This window comes from Liolophura sinensis, chromosome 7, assembly GCF_032854445.1.
Source record: "Liolophura sinensis isolate JHLJ2023 chromosome 7, CUHK_Ljap_v2, whole genome shotgun sequence".
Taxonomy (NCBI): domain Eukaryota; kingdom Metazoa; phylum Mollusca; class Polyplacophora; order Chitonida; family Chitonidae; genus Liolophura; species Liolophura sinensis.
This window is the reverse complement of record NC_088301.1, coordinates 34,509,802-34,532,797: the sequence shown is the minus strand read 5'-3', so window position 1 is coordinate 34,532,797 and position 22,996 is coordinate 34,509,802. Positions and strand designations below refer to the sequence as shown.

Genomic DNA, 22,996 nt, shown 5'->3' with positions numbered 1-22,996 from the left:
ATCACAGTTCTTATAAGAATGAAACCTGATCGTTGAAATTCTGACATAAATTTGAATGGGAGTGTATAACTGCAACTTTTGTTCTCTACAGTAGATTAACTCAATTGATTTGTTGCTATAGAACCATATTGACAGTAAACCATGTCCTGTTTTGATGTAAGTTGTCTTGTAATCATGCAGTATATTTTGTTTTTCGGTGTTTTATACTCTAGTCAAGAATATGTCAAATATATGACGGCAGAATTTATTTTAGCAAGGGTCAGCCAAAAGTGGGCTGTACTTTTGTTGTTTTTTTTTATATTACGTACATATACATGTATGTTCATTGAATTTTAAATTTTTTTCTACATTTATTTTTTTCTTTCAAGTTTGAGTATATTTATGTGGTAACATTGCATACTCAATCAGCAAATATTTTTCAAATAAGTAAGAATAATTGGCTGCACTCTGCGAAATACAGAAACATTTTCATGTGGTATTTTTTTCATTACAGTGGGCCCTTATGTTTTTTCTTGTGAGGAACATTCAGTATATTCCTGGGAGCTAGGCCACCTTATTCTATATACTGTGTGATAGGGCTGATAGGATGAGTATGAAGTTCAGACTTTCCAGTAATAATAATTATATAAGAACAGTGTGACATTGATATTTATCAACCTAATGGAGAATGGTGCCTAAGGTCCAGCAAAAAATGCTGACATGGCCATTTTGGTAAGAGATAAATTAAGTGCATCCTGGTTTAATGTCACATGCACCAGTACAGCAATTTTACTTGTTACAGTAGAGAACCTTTGACTGTCTATGTCATGATGTTGAGATGTATGCGCAGCTAAACATTAGGTAGGCCTTAATCATTGAAGTCTCCACTGTCCTGCTGGTTGGCTAGTATTGTGTTTAAGGCCAGGGACAGCTAGGGTTCAGTTTTAAAGGGCATGCCCTGAGGGGGCAACTGGTGTCAGCGCCTAGGGTCTGCTCTCTCCAGACAGAATGCTGACCAGGGGCAAGTCCAGCCTCTTGCCACGGTCGACACTTTTTCTCACCAAATTAACCTCTAGATTGGATTTCTCCAGCCTAATCTCTCAGTTTCTGCCCACATTAAGCTGTTATTATAGAACAGACTGCAGTTTATTAAGCATGTTGTTGTCTGAAGTGGACAGAAGTCATGAGTGTGGAATTGTCACCAGTGTCTTATGGTATGTTACAAGGACGTGTACATACATGTTAAATGCATTGAAATACATGTATTCACTACAGAAATTCACTGCAAGAGACAAATTTTTAGCCATTCTCCTTACTAGCAGACCTTGTAGTACAGGTATAAAGAGAAAACACAAGCTATCCACGTGAGATTGTTGGATAAGGCTAGTACTTAATATTGTAGTTAGGTGCTTGCCCGTTGACTAAGTCCTTGGCATGGTTTTATGTTATCTCTTGTTACATGAAACTTCCACCTACAGTTGGAAGTGGCATAGTAAATTTTATAACTAACCAGCTTGTTACACTTGATCCTGGTATCCAAGCAATGTATGATTTCACTGTGTTCTTGTGGGTTGAAATTGTTATTCTCACATCTATAATGTATAGTATGTACATGTACATCTGTATTTACATAACTGTAGCCATTTGTGATAATCATAATGATACAAATGGTGTTGGAAAAAAATGCAGCCGTGGTAGAAAATCTCAGCTTCCACATTACCACTTTTTAGTACAAAAAGTATCCTGTGAGTACATGTGTATGTTTCTCACTTTGCTTGTGTGAGCAGGAGAAAGTTTTACTCAGCTGTTTGGGTAGGGCACTGACAGACTTGGCTTCTGTGCTGTTGGGTGAAATATGACTGTTATCAGATGACTACTACTTCTAACAAGCCACTTGGTGAGCAACCAGGCTAGGTCCACTCCCATTCACAGTGTGTAGAACTTCACTGCTCTGTATAATGTGATCTTCACCCAGATATTGAAGATTGGAGGGGGAAGGGTTGATAGTGTCAGACAACAGCAGCTGGCTCATATTTGCTAAATCAGTTGATCAAGATTTAAAAGTGTTTTTCGAGGTATCTTGAGTTTAAAACAAGGTATTAGACTGCCTGTGTTATTTATATGCATGTTCTACTGGTAAATGTAAGTAGCACATTATTTGTATGAGATTTTGTTAACCTTGACCCAAGTTCTGTAATTTCGCAAATTTTAGTCAGAATTTACACATGAATACGCTGCCTCAATTTGTTGTGAATTTCTGAAGCAAAGCGAACTACATTGCCTTTCTTCTTTCCGATTTCAGTCATTTCTTTGAATTTATGCAGTGTAGTGAAGCTCATGCACAACACTTTTGTTATAATTGTGCATGCCAACCCTGCAGTTGTTTTATGTCCTACACCAAGACAGTTTAAGTACACAACACACTCCTGTGTACAGTGGAGAAGACATATTTACAAGGCTGTCTGGTTACCACAGGGAGGAGGGGAGTAGGGGTAACAGCATCATCTAAACAGTCTTGCAGTCTCAACAAACTTTGTCTGTTTTCTAAATGAGTGCACTGTGGGGTTGCTGGATGACGTAGATGTAATGGTATTTGAAGATGTATTGGCGAAGATACCATTGGTTTGCTTGTACAAACTGTTTCAGTTAACTGCATGTATTTAAGGAATTTCATCTTAGTTTATTTTCTCCAGTCATTCTCTAGGATTGGTGTAGTAGATACATTTATAGGGGTAGTTTAAGGGTTGCTCCTGATTTACAAACAATGTGGAAAGATAATGTGGAAAGTATAAAAGGAGAGGTGCCTGTAGTGCAGGAAGAAGAAAGAGATTTGTTTGGTCAAGTCAAAATCAATACATGTAAAACCCACATTCAGATTTAAACTTGGACAGGTTTTACTCGGTTCCATGTTTTTTTATGCCACACACTTAGTGATCATTAGATAAGGTATTAGACAGACTTCACAGTTAAATGTTTGTTCTACCACTTAAGTGCACCTTCAAGTTATCATTACAATTTTTAATCTATCCACATACTTTGACTTGATTGATTTACAACATAGTTGATGCTGTGCTTTCTTTGAAGACTACCATGTCCATACAGTTGTTGATCACCTGTGGCAAAATATGGAGTCTTTTTGAGTTACACTTTCTTGTGTCATCACCATTTGTCCCCACTCAGTCACAGTGATCGTGGATGATACAAGATATTGCTTGGTTCGATCATGAATCCTTGTGTCTGTGGCAAGTTAATATGACTTTATGACATTATTTGTTTCAGTTTACAACATACATGTAGCTGGTATGTCATTTTATGTATTGTTATCCAGTAATTTTATCAGGGTGTGAAATAATAGGTTGTCAGCTCAACGCATGCACTTAAGCTGAACAATTGATTTGGCACCTGAGAAAAACTACCCTACTGGCCACTAGCTTCTATATAAACTCTTGTTACAGACTGTAATTTAATTGTTCTGAAAAGGGCCACTGATTACAGGTAATGTGTGGTTGAAAGAGCATGATATGCTGTTTGTCAGATAGACTGATATAGTACTGTATGTGTCCCCTGTGAAAAAACCCAAAAAGTTTTAAATCAGCAAATTGTGGTTCATTAGTCTCAGAGGCATTTTAGAGTTAATAAAGCCATCTGCACAGATGGTGGAGGGCTTTGCACTTGTGAGTGTAGCGCTTCATCTGTAATTCTTCACTCCTGAATTATTTACAGTCCTACAAAATAGCTTTACCCACAGTTAATGAAAAACCAAAAGCCAGTCTTCGCTGTAATAACAAGGAGGTGATTAGGAAACCTCATTCAGTAGGCATTTGTTACACAATTTCCAACTTTGTGAAGCATTCTTGAATTGCAATATTATATCTTACAACATGCATGTGTGATCAAGTAAGTTGATTACAGTACAACTGTAGTCAGTGATTTTTTTTTTAAACTGAGGAAACTGTTCTTGATTGACAAAGCCATTTAAGACAGACAAGTTCTATAATCTGGACTCTGTTTCTATGGTAACTTGTTACTAGGTACACAAGATTGTTATCAGAGTGTAGTAACAGGTTTGGTCGTAGTCTGTTCCAGCAGTAATCTGGTGATCTGTTCCCCAATGTATAGAATGTCAGGACAAGAAGGCTAGATCAACAGTCAAAGTTCAAGTGAGGTGGGGAGATAGAGTAACATACCCTGCCAGCAGCACAGAATCCAAAGTGCTCAGCATTTATCAGGAATACCCAGTGTTCCTCATTCCTTGTAACTTTTTCTATTCTTTCTTCTCTTGAGATTAGAAGGGTTAAGGGACCCATTTTCAGGCTCCCATGAAACTGTCAAATACTTTGCCATGGCATGACGTGAAATTGGAATGTGGGACAAAAGACGGGATATTCTTGGTGCATGTAGAGCTTTCTGTAAAACATCTCCATGGATTGTCATGCAAATGTGAATGTAGGATACAAGAAATACATGTAAAACCTAAAGACCTAGATTTTCAACCTGTTTGTTTGCCATGATTGTGGTGAGTCTGCAGGCAATGGTGCGCATTCAAACTCCTAACAGCTTATTTTCTCATCTTTAACTTGCTGATCAAAGACAGAACAAAAGAAGAAGTCTATATATACTTTCAGCACACATATACATGTACATTTATGATTTATATCCAGTTGTTTTCCTCCACTGATAAAAGTGTTATTTTACTTGCTAGATATCACTTTGTTATATCTTGATATTCCACACCCATGTGCCAGCAAAAAAGAATCAATTTATTTTAAGACGTTCCACTCTGAGCTCAGAAGGAAGACGTCATGATACAAGTCTAGTCATTTAACATTCCTATGTCAGGCAGCAAGGAGACAAGATCTCCTGTGCAACATCATTTTATACAAGTCTGTAATGGCTTACAGCTAAAAATATCATTTTAGCTTCCTCAAAAATGCAGAATCATGGTATTGTCAAAATATATGAATAATATATAGAATATAGCTACAAGTAGAGATTCAAGGGTTCCATTGACGTTTTTTTAATTTCCATACTTCTGAATTTGTATTGTATGTGTCCGATTACCCTCAAGGTTATTGAGGAATCTGGGAGCTTAGCTGAACAATACACTACTTCAGTAGGAAATTGCAGTTATTCCTGTATGTTTGACCTCCATTCCATAATGTATCGTATACAAGGCGAAGTGGCTAGTTTAAAGTCTTGTCTTCCTCATGTTTACTAATACGGTTAAACCATTTTTAACAATCAGACAGTAGACATACAGATCTATTATTTCAGCAGATTGAAAGCAGATGTGTTTTTCTCTCAGGTCACTTGTAAATATCTGGAAAAATGAAGTTACTCTCATTTTGACTGCTGCCTGACACATAGACCAGTGTAGTGTTCCAAGTCTAAAATTCTATATCCTTGGTGTTTGCTTCTCCATTTGAACGAGTTTTGACACTCACACACGTATACAGGCCTGTAATTTCATTCATTTTCGACTTTAAATAAGATGCAGTTTTCTGTCATGTTGCCTTGCATATTTCGGAAAAAAATGCAACTGTTCAGATCTGATCTCAGTTTAAAAAGTCAAAAGTTTAGTATAGTATAAAAAACCAAGTTTGTGATCAGGAGATTAAACTATGTAAAGTAGCATATTTGAAATTTGTTTTCAACGTAATTTTTACACCTCGTCTTAAATTTCAACAGATTCTGATTAGTGATTCTGATTGTGTTTGATCCAGGGTTTGTGATCGAAACAAAAAGAGGTCATCTTTTGTCAAAAAGCTTTCTCAGAATGATCTGTTTTGATGAATTCCATTAATTACAAATAACCATAGATGAAAAATCGAATTCTGTTTGACCTGAAATCATCTTCCACATCTCTTAAAAACTTATTTGAGATGCTGATTTGATGAAGATACATGTGTAATGTTCATAGTGAAGGTGCACTCTATTGTGGTGTGAATTTAATGAATTTTAGGTGAACAAGTCAGTGATGACTAGAGATAATGAAAGAAAGTGATGTTTGAAGTGACACAGTTCTTCATCACTTAAAGAAGATCATGGTAAAAAACAAACAAACAAACAGAAAGTGAAAAGTTTTCACAAGGTTGCGCAGAAGCAGCAGTTGTTTTGGATTAACACAAGATACAAAATTAGGAATCTTAGCTTTTAAATACACCTTGGCATGATTTTAATGAAGACATTTAATGGATTTGACATCTGTATTACAATAAATCATTATAATGAAGGCTTTCTTATGTATAAATAAAAATATAAGGAACTAATGTAAAGCATATCAATTTGTTAATACATTTTATAGCACATTTTTTAAGGCATGGAAACTTACACATACATGTATACATATATGTGCATGGCGCTGGGGAAGTTTTCCTTCCCGCTGATGAGATGTAATATAAGCATGAAATACATAATTTAACCTGTCTGAGTATAATGGTAAGGTAAAATTATATGTGCATTAATATACATTGGCACAACCAACATGAAATAAGATCTTGCCCTGTCTTAGAATCTCTCATGGTAAATAGCTAATCCAGTATTTGGAGACCATGTACTTTATCTTGAGGAACTTTTGTTTTTATCTTACTATAGACTGAGGTGTAACTTCTTGATGATGAGTTAGGAGTGAACAAAATAAAAGTTGACCGTAAAACTTTTAAATAAAAAAATATAGCTCAAAACCCACTGTAGTTTTTAGTGTGCTTTCTTGTAAAAGATTTTTTTTTTGAAAAATATCTGAGTGAAAAGGATCATTGAAAGAAATCATCACTACCTAAGAAAATTCAAAGAACGGTCTTGAGTGATCAAGTAATCAATTTTCACATTAGCACTGGTTTCTCCGCAATATTCTCCATTTAGGAAGAAACCAGGTATTTACATGCCATTGGTTTGTTACGTGTGTGTGTGTGTGCAGAGTTGAACTGGAGAGATAGTTCCTGGTGGAAGTGGTAAGATTATTCTAATTATTTGACAAGCAGGTGCCCTGTTAAGGAAGGAAGCTGTTCCCTTTTGTGTACCCAAACAAACCCTGACATTGTTAGAGCTGGCTGCATCTTCATCAGTGCATTTAACCCTATCATAGCTGTCAACTTTAATTATTGTTGCAACATCTTCTGGAAGAGGATCTGTGCATTGCAGAGAGCACCCTGGCCTTGTGTTCAGTGTGCAGGAGCTACCCTCTTATCTGCCCCATAGACCATGGTTATTGCTACTTGTGCATTCAGTGGTAGCTGAGCTGATCAGCTAGTCCAGCTCAGTGTTAACAGATAGTCAGTAACACAGCTGTCGTATGTGGGTTTAGAAAAAATCAATCAGGAGATGACATTAAAGTTTTAACATGCATACGATCATAGTATTGGGCTATATGACTAGAATTGACCAGTTCTAATTCCAAGCTTCATTTCACCCTCCCACGGTCTCACATTTTCTCTGATCATTCTACCGAACGGTGGTGTTCATGCAATCACACAAATTTACCTACCTTGGGTGGAATAGCTGAGCCAGACTGTAAAGGGGTGTACACAGCATGACCATAAAACTTGGGACAGATCTCTCCAGACAAGTCAAATCAGTTCTCCAAGTTTCCAGAAACTCTGCTCTGGCAGACTGTAGACAGCTATATGTACAGTATACAAGTGCAGGTATTAGTGCTCGCCGGCTCTCACTGTCCTATAGCTTGTACAGCGATTCCCTCGTCCTCTGCTGGATGGCTCACTAGAACACCAATCAAGCATCGTGTATTTGGTAGTGGGTGCTCCGCAGACTCTAGTCAATAAGACGTGTGCATAGAGGTTTGGCCAGCAGTGCTGTTATGTATGAGATAGTTATGTATGAGGGGAGACAGAGCGAACACTGCTGGTGTATCTATGTGTAGGCTGTCGGAAATAAACATTAGGCAATGCCTGAACTGTTACTGAGCTTGAGGATCTCCCTAAGGCTTGTGAATATGCTGGTAGCTGCTAGATGAGATTCATGGTTAGTTAGATAGGGCAACAGAGGACATTCACTAAGGATATATGTACTCAATATGTTTGTGGGAGATTTCAGGGAGGGGAGGAAATTCTATCTGGCAGCTTCTCTCTCTCTTTCCCCTCCTCCCATGCTACAGCTTTGAGCTTGTGTAAACATGGTTGAGGGAAGACACCCCAAGGAACTGATCGGACTGGGGATAAGGGCAGGGGCAGTTCTTTGCTCAAACCATCCCTGTCACAAGCAGATAAACTTGCCATCTGGCTCTAGTAAAAAGATCCAAGACAGCGGTATGTCAGAATTCTCCTTCTCTGACAGCATACATCACATGGTCAGCATTTCCTTTCTAACTCTTAGCCCATCCACAGCTTTGTACCAACGCCCACAGTCCTATTTATCAATCGTCTAGCTGTGTTTGTTACACTTGTTCTCAGACAGGGAGAAATTCTGGGCTAATTGCTGTTTCTTCAAGCCAACACAGCACCAATTTGATGGCGTTTGGACACATTGGGATCATCTGGTCTGTTTAATTGCGAGAAGCTTCACAGCTGTGTCTGATCCAGAGAAAAGTGTTTGCAGTAGTTTGGGTTCAGTCACTTCCATTACCATACCTCACACCAAATGCACCACCCATACCACAGTGCCTCAAATCCAATACATTTTAGCACACAAAATTTCCACACAGATCATTACACACTGTGGCATTTATTCAGTCACAACAATTTGACATATCCACTGTCTTTGCCAGAAGTTCAAACTGACTTATTTATTTAATTATTGACTTTTTTTTTTGTTATTTAATGCCTCACAGGAATGTTTCACTTGTATGAATGCCATCAATTTTATTAGTGGAGGAAATCGGAATACCAAGGGTAATTACAATGCACTTACCTTTGGCAAGTTACAAATAAACTTTCTTACATGTCAGCTCATATCCAGGTATGCACACCATATTGGTAGGAGACAAGTGAACATCAGATGAAGCAAAAGCCCGAAAAAAAAAAAAAAAAACATTTATCATAATAATAAATAGCCCAAGAAACCAACAAACAGTGAGAGTGAGGGAATTCACATATTCCCTGACCAATACTAGGAAGATCAGCTTGATGTGCAAACGAAACATACAACAGCAAAGCAACAGCAGGTGGACCCTAGGGGTCATTCTTTTGAGCATTTTATTGCTTGCATCATTAAAGTAACATAATACAGCAGCCTAAAATTATTTCTTCTATGAAAGATAGGTAAAAAGGAAAAAAAAGAAAACAAAACATTTTTTTCTCAGCGTCAATTTAGTACCATATGGCAAGTACTGATATAGTGTTTCAAAATTATGTTATGCTGGAGTTCATTGTTCATAAATCGTCACATTTATAATGAAAATGAATTATTTGTGTATGTAATGTGTTATTGTGCAATTGATGGAACTAAAGTGTGTCCCAGGAGTTTGGTATAAATTTAAGCCACCTGGTGAGATAATTTAAACTGTGTAATAAAAGTCCAACTGTGTATAATGAAATAACTATTTTAACAGGAGTGAAAGGGTGTGTCAAGCTATATTTTCAAGGTTGTCCTTGAAACAAAATACAACAACAGTCACATGGGGGACATGTATATTCCTGTATCCTGTAATTGATATCTGTTGTCTAGAGTATCTCCCTTTCCTTTCGGTAAGAAAAAAATAATGCTGCTGAAGAGATTCACCTGTTTATAGGCCTTCTGTGCTGAAATAATGGGTCTTTGGCAGGATTTATTTGTTACACTGTTACTGATGCCTCAGTCAGTATAAGTTACACTGTTATTCAGGCTTTTCCTCACGTGTCAACCACTTTGAGGGCTACTAACACCATACACTGTTCATTCTGACTCGATATATATACATATCCCGTCACTTGGTAATCGTGTTACTAAGATTTATTTATTTATTTATTTATTTCATTGATGTTTTACGCCGTGCTCAAGAATATTTCAGTTATACGACGACATTCTGCATGGCATGACATCAGCATCGTTGCATTTGCTGCATCACAGATCATAGTATGTAGGTGTAGACTTTTTGACATTTTTTTTGCACCAACACTTCGAGTTCAGATCACAACCGTGCATATTATTTGCTTATATTATTATATATCTTACTGCTTGACTGGTGTCATGCTTGAAACAACAGAAGATAAAACTTAACAGCTGCACCACTATCTGAATTTTATACTTGAAGTGCAATGTACTATTTAAGCCAGTATAAACATCGCTAGCCCATCTTCAGATTTTAGTGGTTTACATCTTATGTTTTTTAGAAATGCAACTGTATAAACTGTTGCTATATTTATTCCCAAATTACTATCAGGGAAGACCAAAGTGACACAGAGAGCTGTATATGATTCAGCTGATTGGACACTGGTAAACATTTAGTTGTCTAATACAGGTAAAAATATCAAGTGATTATACAATGAATTATGTCCAGGTAGGTTGCCTTTCTCTTTGGCAGGTATTGATGCGACATGCTAAGATGGAGAGTGCACTAACTTGATTGTTGTTTCTAACAAAGCAGTAAAGTATTGCATCATATCATCATGTTAAAATGCAAGTAACTCTTTTGTTTCTTTCAGAACCCTTGGAGGATGCTTAGATGAGAATTCCCACTGTTACACCTTAGAGGTGTCCTTTTATAGCTATATGACTGCCTGTTCCAGCACAGCCCTGCCGTACACAGAAGAAGGGTGTATCCTTGACTGTTCGGTTTCTATATCTTTCACTTTATTTTCATAAACCTCTACATTTTTTTATGTTTCCAAGTGGACAAAATCCTTTTGAGTTATCTTGTTACAAGTTATATAACTTTTTTTTTTCTTATTTACTGTACTTTTTTTTTCTTTTTTTTTTTGTTTTGTATTTTACATAAATGAAATAAATGCTGTGCATGGACAGGGAATTTGTAGGTTCCCCTGCTCACACAGCATTATGGGGGGTTAAAACTAAGAGGTAATCCATCCTCATGTAGTCGATTGCAGTGGTGCAAAAGTCCACTTTTCACGCTTCCGCCAATACGGTTATCTGTACATCACATGGAAAAGTTGGTCAGTAACTTGCCAAAGGTTCGTGATTTACCTTTGGCCATCAGTTTCTGCCACCTATAAAACTGACTGCCATCATATAAATGATATTCTAGAATATGGCATTAAACAAGACTCCAATGAGAAATAAACAAATGCAAGATGTAGTTTCTGATGCCAGAAGTGTTCATTATGAAATTTGGACGGATAGTCTTATCTTAAAGAGTAGAATTTGGCAGGCAGATATTTATGAATTCAGGCAAAATGTCATGGTCAAATGGTAAATTTCCTGTGTATTGGTTTACCAGCTCCTTTTACCAAAATCAACCAGGCAAGAGACATGTTATCATTTATGTGGTGTTATTGGATGCTTAAGTAGAATATCAGGGAAATAGAAAAGGCATTAGCTCACTCCTTACTGAACCGGCAATGTCAGTGATAACTGTTGTATAGCCATCAGGCTTTTTAGTATTGTAGTCACAGCGTCTGATCAAAAGCACTTTGATTGGCTCCAGCATGAATATCTGTGTGAAGTTGGTCTTCAGGATCTATGGTGGATTTAAGTTGTTATTGAAAGTCCTGGCAGGCATCACTCTGAGACTCTGACCCTGTAGCTGATTTTCCATCACACTGTAATCACTGAGAGACTTTGATAAGAACATAAAAAGAATGTAAAACCCTACGAAATGTCAAGATGTTTCTCATTTGCATCTCATAAAAACTATACTGAAAGAAAAGGCAGAAACGAAATGACAAACTTCAAGCTGATCAGTGAACATAGTACTTGTAATGTAGAATGTCCAAGAATGATAAAAAATTAAAGGAAAACAGTCCTGAAGTCACAGGAAATTGAATATTATGTTTCCTAGGATTGTTTGAGTATCCCGTACAAGCATGCTTATAAATAGAAGATTGATGCATGGTGATTTTCTTCATTGATTACCTCTTCATTCTTAATAATTCGTATTTTTTTTCAAACTGAATGATTTGGTTCACAAATTTATTTGGTGGTTCACATACATGTATTATGAATTTATTGTAGTTAAATAAGATGTTTGTAAAACTTTGTAAGAAGGTTCATATTGTGTTTGAAGTCCAGCAGGATTTGTGTGTAAGTTTTGCAAATTTAATGATTTGCTCGATGTGGATTTGTGTTATGGTCAGATTTTGTGTAACTTACTTATATATTAACTAATCAGATGAGAATAATGAAATCCATAAGTTACATTAAGTGTGCAGTACCTCAAATTTGAAAATTAGCTTAACCTGAGTATAAATTTTGTACGCAGAACGAATTATGTGATTCTCATTGGTCTTTGGTTTCTGTGCAATATTTACTGCCTTAAATATTGTCTGATTTTTATAAAATTGTGTCCAGGTTCATTTTGTGTAATATAAAATTAAATTTGAAAACCAGATAAATCCATGCATAAGTAATGCATCTTCAACAGGTTCTGATAGGTCATTAGTTTCCAAATTTGGTTTTTTTAATATATATATTGAACCTTAATTCTAACAACAGACATGAAACTTGGTCGCAACTTGGCGCGGACGTTTCTCGACTACTATAAGTTAAATGGGGTGATAAGTTCAAAACCCAGCAGTGGTTTGGTTCCCAAACCAGGCCGTTATAGTGCCAAGGAGTCAAGCAAAGAAGGTGTCAACTCAGAGACCTTTTTTCCACATGCCAGAGTAGATGAAAGGTATGTAATTCTTTCCTTTGTGTGACCTGTGTTTTGTCACAAAATTATTGCTTCCATTTGGATGTTGAGTTCAGACCTGCTTGATCTATGTATCAAGTTTTTATTGATAACATCACGTGTTTATGTGTATCTCACAACCGCATTAAAGCTAAATGTATACATATGATGATCTTTTGATCATATGATGACCCATTTTTGTTTGATGGTTTAAAAAATTGGGTTTTTGACGAATCATGCTGTGCAGGGCTGGAATGTTTTGTTAATCTTCATACTTGTAAACCTCTTAATCTCATCTTTCTATGAATGTTCATGTAATTATGGAAGATTTCACTGTGACAATTTCTGTTGTAATCTAGCTTTTCAGCTGAAAAAGTTAGCCTAATCCAGAAAGTGTGATTCAATAACCTCCTAATAAAGTCTTAATTAAAGTCGAGATATTGAGAAAAGACAAATTTATGTGCCTCTGTGTTCAGCAGACAAGCTAGATTATTTGTAATTATTTCACATGGTCTGCTGAAGCATTATTCCCAAAGTGTTACATAAGATTATACACAATAAGAAAGTTGATCACTGTAACGTCATCCTATATGAATTTGCGTTTCATTATGGAATAGCACAAATGGTATTGAATTCCAGTGGGCTTTTGTCCATTCACATTAATGACTAATGTATGGGCAGTTAATGGGGTATTTGATAAAGATTTGGCGAGATCGTCCGCACCATCTTCAGCCTAGTTTAACACAAATCAATAAGGTCAGAGATTAAAACTTTGAGCAGGGGAATATCAATGAGGCACTTCCTAAATTAGAACCACTGGACTCTGTTAGTGGGCAAAAAATGGCTTGACTCAGGCAGTTTATTTCAGTGGAATTTTTGAAGGGTTGTGAAATTATGTCAATATCCCAGTGGCAGTCATAATGGGCTGGTTTTCAATTTACATGTAGTGATTTGTCAAGCGGCTGTCCAAAGCCTTCCCAATTACACTGCCGACCAGAGCAAAAACTCCCTTAGCGTAAGCCATGTCTGACAACTTTGGTGGCGCAGGTTTGTCCCAAATTCCTCCACTCTCTGCTCAAGTGCTAGATGATAAATTGTTCGTATGAAATAACAATCTTTCAAGTCTTGATAGCACTGTTGTAAAGAACAGTCAGGCAGTAGCAGAACTGCTTAGAAATTTAATTATGTCTTTTGAATGTTCATCGTTAAGATTGATGATCAGGCTTGGCCCTGGACCATGCATTGATGAGAGACCTATAGGCACATTTGGATGCGCTTGGAGGGAAGCAGGGCGCATTCCAGCAATAGTTCAATGATTATGCGATTGCTAGTCACAGTGGGCAGATTTTTTGCTGTCCGAGTCCTGAAATGGCATTCATATTGGTGTGGACATCACTGTTTCTAGTCAGGATGAGCCAGCTATGGTAATTGTCCTCTGCCTGCCAGGGTCCAGTTTTTATGTAACCATGGATGGACAGACAAGAATTGCTCGAAGATTAGTAATTGGCCCCTGAGTGAATCAATTTTGCACCCATCTTCAACATGTGTGACTAAGAGGGCAACTATTTCTGTCACTAATATAAACGTTGCCTAAGTACTTTATATTGGAAAAGGCCATTTCACATGGGGTAAACTTTGGCTTTTCATGCATGTTGATTTCCATGTTTTAGGCCAGCCTAATATTGTTTGTACTTTGCACATTCATCTGCGGAGGATGAGGCGCCATTATGTGCAAAACATTTTAAGAATTCATTCTCTACGCTTGAGTTGTTCTTTTACATGCTTAATAAGCCTTCCCATGAGATGTTGTGCCTCTAATTTCAGCCTTAGTAAAACACTGCCAATACAAATTTGGCTTTACTGCATGTCGCTTGTGAGAAGCCAAGAGCTTGATTCATAGTTTCATCTTCAATATTTTTTACTGAGTATTTCAGACAGATGTAGTCTAATGTTTTATTGTATGAAGAAATGCTTTTTTAAAATTTTTCAAATGATACTACATGTATCTTATACAGTGCATATGCTTCTTGAGCACACTACCTTCTGATGATCAAAGTTTGTTTAAATCTGCCCAAGCATTTGTGTATACTTGATTATGGTATACTTGATGCAACAAGATGGCGTATATATGAAAGTTCCTGGTTCCTCTATGGTCCTCATATAACCGGTCTTGATAGTATGATTTTATCAGAAAGGTTCATGTGCTATGCAGCATACATTTAGGAACTCCTGTCTTTTTTTTCCCCTTCCTGTCCTTGTTTTGTTTTGGTTATACAAATGTTGCCCTTTTCTGTTACTAATATTGTCATATGTATCATAACAAAAAGTTGATCTCATTGCAGTCTAGATTCCATTTGATGATTTGCTGAATTCTTGTGTTTATATTTGCATTGTTATACTTACCATGGTTCATTCTGTTTCTTTTTAAGCTTTAAAAAATTGATGAAATAACTGGAACATTGATTGTAATGAAGATGGTATGTATATTCATATAATCCATCTATAGGTGTGTTTACACAAGTCATCAGAAGCAATTTGAACAAGTTCACAAAGTGATAATTGTAAATTGAAAGCATATGAAAACAGATGCGATTGCTCTGTCTCAAAATAATGCTCATTATTCACACTGTTCGCATGTGTCTTCGACAAAGAAACTCTACAAACTGGTATTGCCTGCAGTGAATAAATGTCCCATAGTAGTCTAAATTGTGTTGATTGTTCATGAGCAAGCCATTTTGGATAAGGTGACCTTCACCCTTTCAAAGAGACAGTATCTTGCTGCAGTCATAGTTGCCGAATGATAAATTCTAAATTCCACTCAGTGTGTGAACGTTAAGCGCTTTGGAAGGGCATCGTTTTACCACAGAGCAATCTGTTCAATTTGATTTGGAAAAAAATTCAATGTGAACATGACTTAAGTTGATGTAAATACAATAGCTTTAATAATATGTTATTCAGAAATTATGTGATGTTGGAAATATTGAAAGATCAGATATTTGTGTTTAATATTGTCAATTTAGTTGTAAACATTGGCAGAGTTGATGGTAGGTGCATTGTGGCTTTTTTATTATGTGTTAAATCAACACTATCCAACTTGAAACTACAGTCTGCTATTCCTGCTTTATGTAAAGCCAATTGAAATGTCACGTATGCTCTGAGAATGACAAATGTATATCCAGTGATGCAAGTATCGTAATCGCTCAACTCTAAGTGTTACATGCACACTGTCATTATGTTTCTGGTGGAGCAATTTGATCTTGTGATCTGTATTGGTTACAGTCCCCTCCAACATCACTAGGCAGGTGCCACAAACTATTTCAAGGACATAAATTCCAAAGAATTGAGTGTATGTTAAATACATCTAATGTTTCCTTACGTTCCTTCAGTGTCATTAAAAAAAGATGGCATGTGTAGAGTTAAGCAGAATTGTTCTAGAGTGATAAGTCAGCTGGAATGATCAGTTATTTCTTCTTTCAACCCTTTTGCCACACCAGATTCAGCACATTGCAGCAAGTTAGTGACCACTTTCTATGCCCTCTGCCTAGAAACCCATAGCATGGCATGATTATTGTTAATGACTGTATTGCATGTGACCTGGTAGCCTACTCTCTCACTTGCCCACTGTTATCAATGACAGGTGTGTTAAGTCCATTTCCTTAACCCATTGTTGTGTTTCTTTAAACGCCTGCTGGATATTTTTTCCACTAAAGCTTTCTGCTGAGAATAGATTACAATAGTGTCTCAAGGAGCCAGTCATTTGTCAGGCTGACAGTGAAGAGCCTTAGCACTTGAAGCTGAAGTGTAAGTGGTTGGGTACGGTTTCGCTCAAATGCTGCGTAAAGGTATTCTCAACTCGCAGAATTCCATGACGGATAGGAAGCAGCGTATCCATCAAACCGACAGGTCATGGAAACAGCCTTCTCCACTTCAGGCGGATGCTGTGTTGCAGCATATTGGCCCACACTTGATGAGTTTAATCAGTAAAAAAAAACTTAAGATTGAAATCAGAGGTACTTGACATAGCAGTTCATCTAACAGAAAACTGAAATCAGTGATTTTCATGTGAGATGAAACATAATAAATAACACGACATTTTTAGAACACTATTAATAATGAAATGAAGAAAATAAATAATTAATACAGGGAACGGAAAGAAACAAGAAAGCAAATTGCAAAGTGGTAGAAACCAACTACGTTATGACAGTCCAATTTAATTGCTTGTGTACATCTTATGTGAGGGTTTCCATTATGCAGGTAGATTTGAATATTTATTTATTTCATTGAGTTTAATGTCAGATTCAGGAATATTTTGGTAGTTGTAGTTGAAGGGTTCTGAGAACAGAAAACCAACCCCATTCACCAGGTACTTCGCAAGTCTCGCAGTGCAAAGTCACAATTGAATTATGGGAGCTGGATTCTAGTGCAAAACCTCATAGGTGAAGTCGAATCAGCTGCAGTGAGCAGGCTGAAGTGAAATTATAGCCATCAAGAGCCATGAACACACAGGTGGGCTACTAAAAAAATATTGTGTATTCACTTGTTTCAGTTTTAAGCCTGATTCATCCTGACTGCATGAATGATTTGTTTAATTGCAGATTGAGCAAACATGAGATGATGAGAGATCACTCAAGACCCAATTTCTCAAGCCCAACGGATTTCAGTTATAACAGTTGCCGGTCGTCGCCATTGTTGTTGAAATTTCGATTGAAAGAAAAAGACTCAAGATGACTACTATGTGCTTCATCAAGAGCATACACAAATCATGGAATGTGAAATGTGACATCTTCAATAGGCATATGTCTAATGTGCTGTATTCACATTTATTAATACTCCTCATATTTTTCAGTATTGATTTTTCAATGAATACTGAGAAGTGTTTACTTTCATTTTGTCTTGTAAGATCAGAGATGGTTTATCTGAGGATCATGTTATGTCATTGTAGTTTCCAAAAGAGAGGAAACCCAATACAATGTATAAATTGAGTGGAATTGAGTAATTGTGAAACCCCAGTCCTTATATGAAGAAGTATAAATGTTTTCATTACCTGTACATGTAAGACTTCCTGGTGAATAGCAGTTTTCATTATTTTGAAACAAAACGAACAGGTTTTAGTTCTTCATTGTGTTGTAGGAATAACATTTCTGCTATATTTGTGATACAAGACATTTCTGGATTCAGGCAGTATTTTGTCAATTCTAATTCTCTAATGTAAAATTTATTCTTATAGAGAAGTCGTTTTTAGCTGATATATGGTTGCACACACAGGAACAAGATCAAAAAGAAACAGTAAAGTTAAATTCAAAAGGATTCTAGTGAAATGAGGTATGCACCTAGATTTTTACATTTTAGGCAGTTGTAGTTGATATTGTAGAAAATGTGTTGACAAGAAACATTTCCTTGGCCAGAGCAGCAAAAAATCCTACTTATCGGCAACCTGTCAGTAACTTCCTTCTTTGGCTGTTCTGCATTTAATATTGCATTGTATAAATATGTATGCATGTGCCTGTATACATGTACAATGTTATGTTGTGTTGCCATAGAATTTGATATTTTTGGATTCTTGTTACAGATATAGAGTAATTGATGTTCAGTTTATGTATTTTGAAAATACATTTATTTTGAAATTAAATATAGAGAATACTTTGTTCAAATGTATTTTGCTACCGAAATCTACTGCTAGGTTTGTTGGATGCCTGTTTTTTCTTGATTGCTGTGTGCCAGAGAATATACATACATGTATATATCACCCTGCGGTAGCAGAATGAGTGAGAGAGAGAGAGGGAGAGAGAGAGAGTTACATAGTCATGAAGACTGATTACCACGGTTGGCTCTCTGTTGTGTAAAAGGAGCGAGTACATCAGATTAGACGTATCTGGCGCCGATATGTATAACCATCCCTATCTATGTATACAAACAGGGGAAGATTGGAGTCTAGTCGCTGATAGAGTCAAATTGTTCAGTTTTATCTGCAGCCTGCACACTGGGCACCGCCTGCAATAATGTAACATGATTGATGGCTAAGAGGTATATATGCTCTAAACTTATTGCTGGGGATTACTCTTATGATCTGTCAAAACTGGAGTAAACCTTCGGAAAGACTGTACAGCAGGCCATCACACCTGTAAACTTGTCTGTTCGAGGGAACATTCTGAAGAAGTATTCCAGTGTATGCCAGAAATCTCCTCGAATGTGGCATACTAGTCCATGGGATGGTTAAAATGTCATTATTTAAATACAACTTTGTAATATGCCATGTTCCAATAAGTTTTTCTTTTGTTTTTTTTTTAATCATTGTGGTGAGCACCGATCTATCAAACATACATCAGAGAGCCACAGGACCAAGAATATTATTTGCTTTTAATTTTGCATGGCTCATATTATACCTGTCTCCCACTGTATCTTGAAACTGAAACTAAGCAGAGTTAACATTTAGTTGTTTTATGATGGTTCCAAGAATAGACTGGAATCCAACCTCAAAAATGAAGCATTGTATGTCCATGTCTGTACAGCCTGGTTCTTTGCCAAGAGGCAAAAACGGGTGCATGTATTTCTTCAAACTGCTGGCCAAGAGAGGGACCCTGGTGATAAATTGCATGCAGTAATATTTTCAGAAGCAAGAAATACCTTATCAACGTCCATCGTATCAGGCCATTCACTTATTAATGGAAGTTCCTTATCAGCGCCATTGACAATATATATTGTTATGTCTTTAATATTCCCATTGTTTTTCACTTTTTTATGCGCATTTCTGTGATAACTGTTATTGTTGCTGTATTTAGTATAGACCTACAAATACATTTCTATGTGTATACGTCAGCTTTATCTACGTTCATTATGCATATATTTACGTCCATGTGTCGGAATGAATTTGATTCTGTTTACAGTATATCATTGAACCAGTTTTATAGTTATGGCGTGAACTCAAAATTTGGGTACTAATTTTCGGTTGAAGTAACCTGTTTTTCCTCCATTGTAAGATGTCCATTATTATTTCATTTTCAAAATTGGAAGATTTCCTTTTCCGTAATGGGCATCGAAAGAGAGACATGGATGTTTGATAAAGCCCGGCGCTCACTGACAACATTTGTTGTCGAAAACGAGATTTCTTGATTCAGACAACAAAATATCCTCGAAATTTACTCGTTTAAGTTTAACAAAGTGTCTTTGTTACCTATTCCCAGAATACGGTCAGTAACAGAGTAGTTTGTTAAAAAATCGTGAACAAAGTGAAAGAGTTAAAATTTAACAAAGGAGTATTTTCAGTGTAGTTTTAACTGAGGCTTATTGTCACTTTCCATACACCAAGCATGCTGATCATGGGAAAAAGGACAGCTAGCGTGGATGTATATATCTACTTGTATTTCTTTAACATGACTTGCTTTAAGCCTATCCATATAAAACAACTGTATTTTCCTTAAGTTTTTTAATGCTCTTTGCTCGATATGCATTTAGTTTATGATAATGCCACTGATCTTTGTTAAAGGTCTTAACCAAGAAATACAGAAATATGCACCGTATACAGGACACGTATTTACTTGTCGACACACGATTACATCCCAAAACCCGAAACATGACAACAAACGAAACTGCATTTATCACAGTTTCGCCACCCATACAGTTTGTGGACGTATCACGATAAGATTTACCTTACGGTTCAACTATCACCGTTACGTTTAACATCAGTTTGTTTAACGAAAACTGTTTCATGCAACGTAATTCGCGAACAAAGAATCCAATTTGGGTGTAAATTACCATGAAATTATATTAGGCCAGCTCTCTTATGGAATGTAATTTGGAATTTGAAAGTCAACAAAATCGCCCATCACTTTCGCCATCTTTTCATCGCTTTCTCGCTAACTATTTATACTTTATGTATCCTAAATTTCTCTGCCTAACAACAGTTTTCCTTTTTTAATCAAGTGTCTTGAGTCTCCGCTTGTTCACATACCACGTAAAACCACAGACAGTTATTCAAATAAAACTCTTTCTACCATACTGGACGGCATACAGTATGTCTAGAACGCAAGTTGTATCTCACGACCGGTTTTCCACCACTATCACAGTCTTACGAATGGACAGAACCATAATCTGATGAAAACTCCCCCTCTCTGGGAAAATCAAGCGAAGATATACTGACCACATTTCCTTGCAATTCCCGGAAAATGTAAGAAGAACCATCTGCACGTGCCAAATTTCTGTGAAAGTAATGCACTTCAGTTTCAATGCATTCACTATGTGTCGTATTCGGTGAACTTGCATGGCACGGCATTTGTCGAAGTTTGTTTCAGTTTTCTCGGAACCTCTTTCAATATTGCAGCAGAAGAATGCGACATCTTCATGTCGTTGAAATGAACAGTTTTAGTGGCACGCCTTCTGCCAGTGATTGGGACAACACGGTAAGTCACTTAGTCTTTCTAAGACTCTATGTGGTTCTTTCCACGTCTTATGAGACTGGGTAGCCTGATTTTACGTTTGTCTCGCAGCCAGATCGCTTCATCCGGTCTGAAAGTACCATCTTTAAAGTTCCTGTCGTAGTATTGTATTTGCCACTTCTGGGATGTCGCAAGTTTTGTCTTTGCCAGTCTGTATGCCGTCTCCAACCTGGTTAGCAGGCTACTACCAAACTCTGTCTGGTTGGTGGTCTCGATGTTTATTTGGTCTACCCAATATAATGTCCAGAGGTAACCTCATTTCCCGACCGAACACGTTCGCAAACGGAGTTTTCCGAGTCGAAAACTGAACTCTGGAGCGATATGCCATCAGAATTGTGGACAAGTGCTCGTCCCAGTCTGTACCATTTTCATTAACCAAAGCTGTCAGCATGGACATGGTGGATTTGTTGAACTTTTCTACCAGTCCATTGCACTGTGGATGGTAGGCTATTGTTCTCGTTTTTTCAGTTTCCAGGAGATTGTACATTCCCTGAAAATGGTTGACTTAAAGTTTGACCTTCCATCAGAAAGAAGAGTCTCTGGTGTGCCATATCTTGTGACCACTTATTAACGAGGACCCCTGCACATGTTTTTGCCTTCTTTGCCACGCTAATGGCCACTTAGTAAAGTCGTCTTGAGCGACCAGGATAGAAATATTACCTTTCTTTGAACATGGTAAGGGACCAACAATGTCGATGTGGACTTTCTCGTTTGGACGTCCAGGAGGAATCGATTGAAAAGATGCCTTGTTTTGCTTTAGGAGTTATTTGCACTTCTGACATGTGACACAAGCTTTGCAAAACCTCGTGATTGCGCCTTTAATGCCTTGCCTCCAAAATGGGCGACGGAATTTTCATCCGTTTCCCGCATTTCTAGATGACCGCCAGAATACCCGGCATGAAGTTTCTCTAGCATTGGCTCTGTCAAGGACACTGGTAAAACGAGTCGTTGGTTGTCCTCCCCCGATGTGGTGTAGACATCCGTCACGAATGGCCAGGAACTGCCCAAATGGAGGGCGTCAATTGATTTCAACGCCTTAAGTCTTCCGTCGATGGTCCCCATTGAGCTGTACGAATTGCTTCCAACACGGGTGCTATGTCAGGGTCGTCCTATTCAGCTTTAACAATGTCTGACGTCTTCAGACTGAGAGAAACTACATCTAATGATAGCTTTGAGGTTGGTGCGCTAGACACAGTGCTCCCTTTAGACTGCTTTCGTTCCACCTGACAATATGATGGACACTCGCCATGCTGCTCCACCCTACGAGGTCCTCTGGATAACTGGTTTCTCCCGGGACAATATTCGATCTGGAGCCCATAATCCTGAAGTCTTTCTATCCATCTCGCGACTTGTCCACATGGTTCACTTGAACATTTTCACCACAAGGTAATATCGGAAATGTTCAATGAATGTCACTAAAGCCATCATGTCGCGTCTAGTATCACAGTAGTTTAGCTCTTCAGACTGTAGCTTACGGCTACCATAGGCCATCTCACGCTCTGAACCATCTTTCTGTCTCCGGGGCAAAACCCCTTTAATTCCTGCATCACTTGCTTCAGGATCCGATACAAACACACCGGAGCTACCTCCGAAGTCCGGATATGCCAATATCGGTGGTTTTGTCAGACAGGGCTTAAGTTGGTCAAATGCTGTTTGCTGACTTGGGGTTCACTGAAAGGCTGTCCCCTTATGGGTCAGAATATACAGAGGTTCTGCAATTTGTGTAAAGTTCGGTGCAAAATGTTTATAGTACGTGGTGAGTCCCAGAAACTTTTGAGTTCACTAATGTTCCTTGGAACTGGCCAATCATGAACATGCTCAGTCTTTTCTGGATCGGTGCCATTGTGGCTCACAACGTGTCCGAGGA

At 37.5% G+C, this 22,996-nt stretch overlaps 1 protein-coding gene across 1 annotated transcript in view; it reads left to right on the top strand.

Annotated features, from left to right (window-relative positions):
* Positions 1–19,824, top strand: part of LOC135471101 (cytosolic carboxypeptidase 6-like) — a 55,187-nt gene extending 35,363 nt beyond the window's left edge. The window contains 3 exon segments of the mRNA XM_064750160.1: positions 10,554–10,666; positions 12,520–12,700; positions 17,293–19,824. Of these exon segments, the coding sequence (XP_064606230.1) occupies positions 10,554–10,666; positions 12,520–12,700; positions 17,293–17,425 (427 nt within the window). The 3' untranslated portion in view covers positions 17,426–19,824.
* The last annotated feature ends 3,172 nt before the right edge of the window (positions 19,825–22,996 follow it).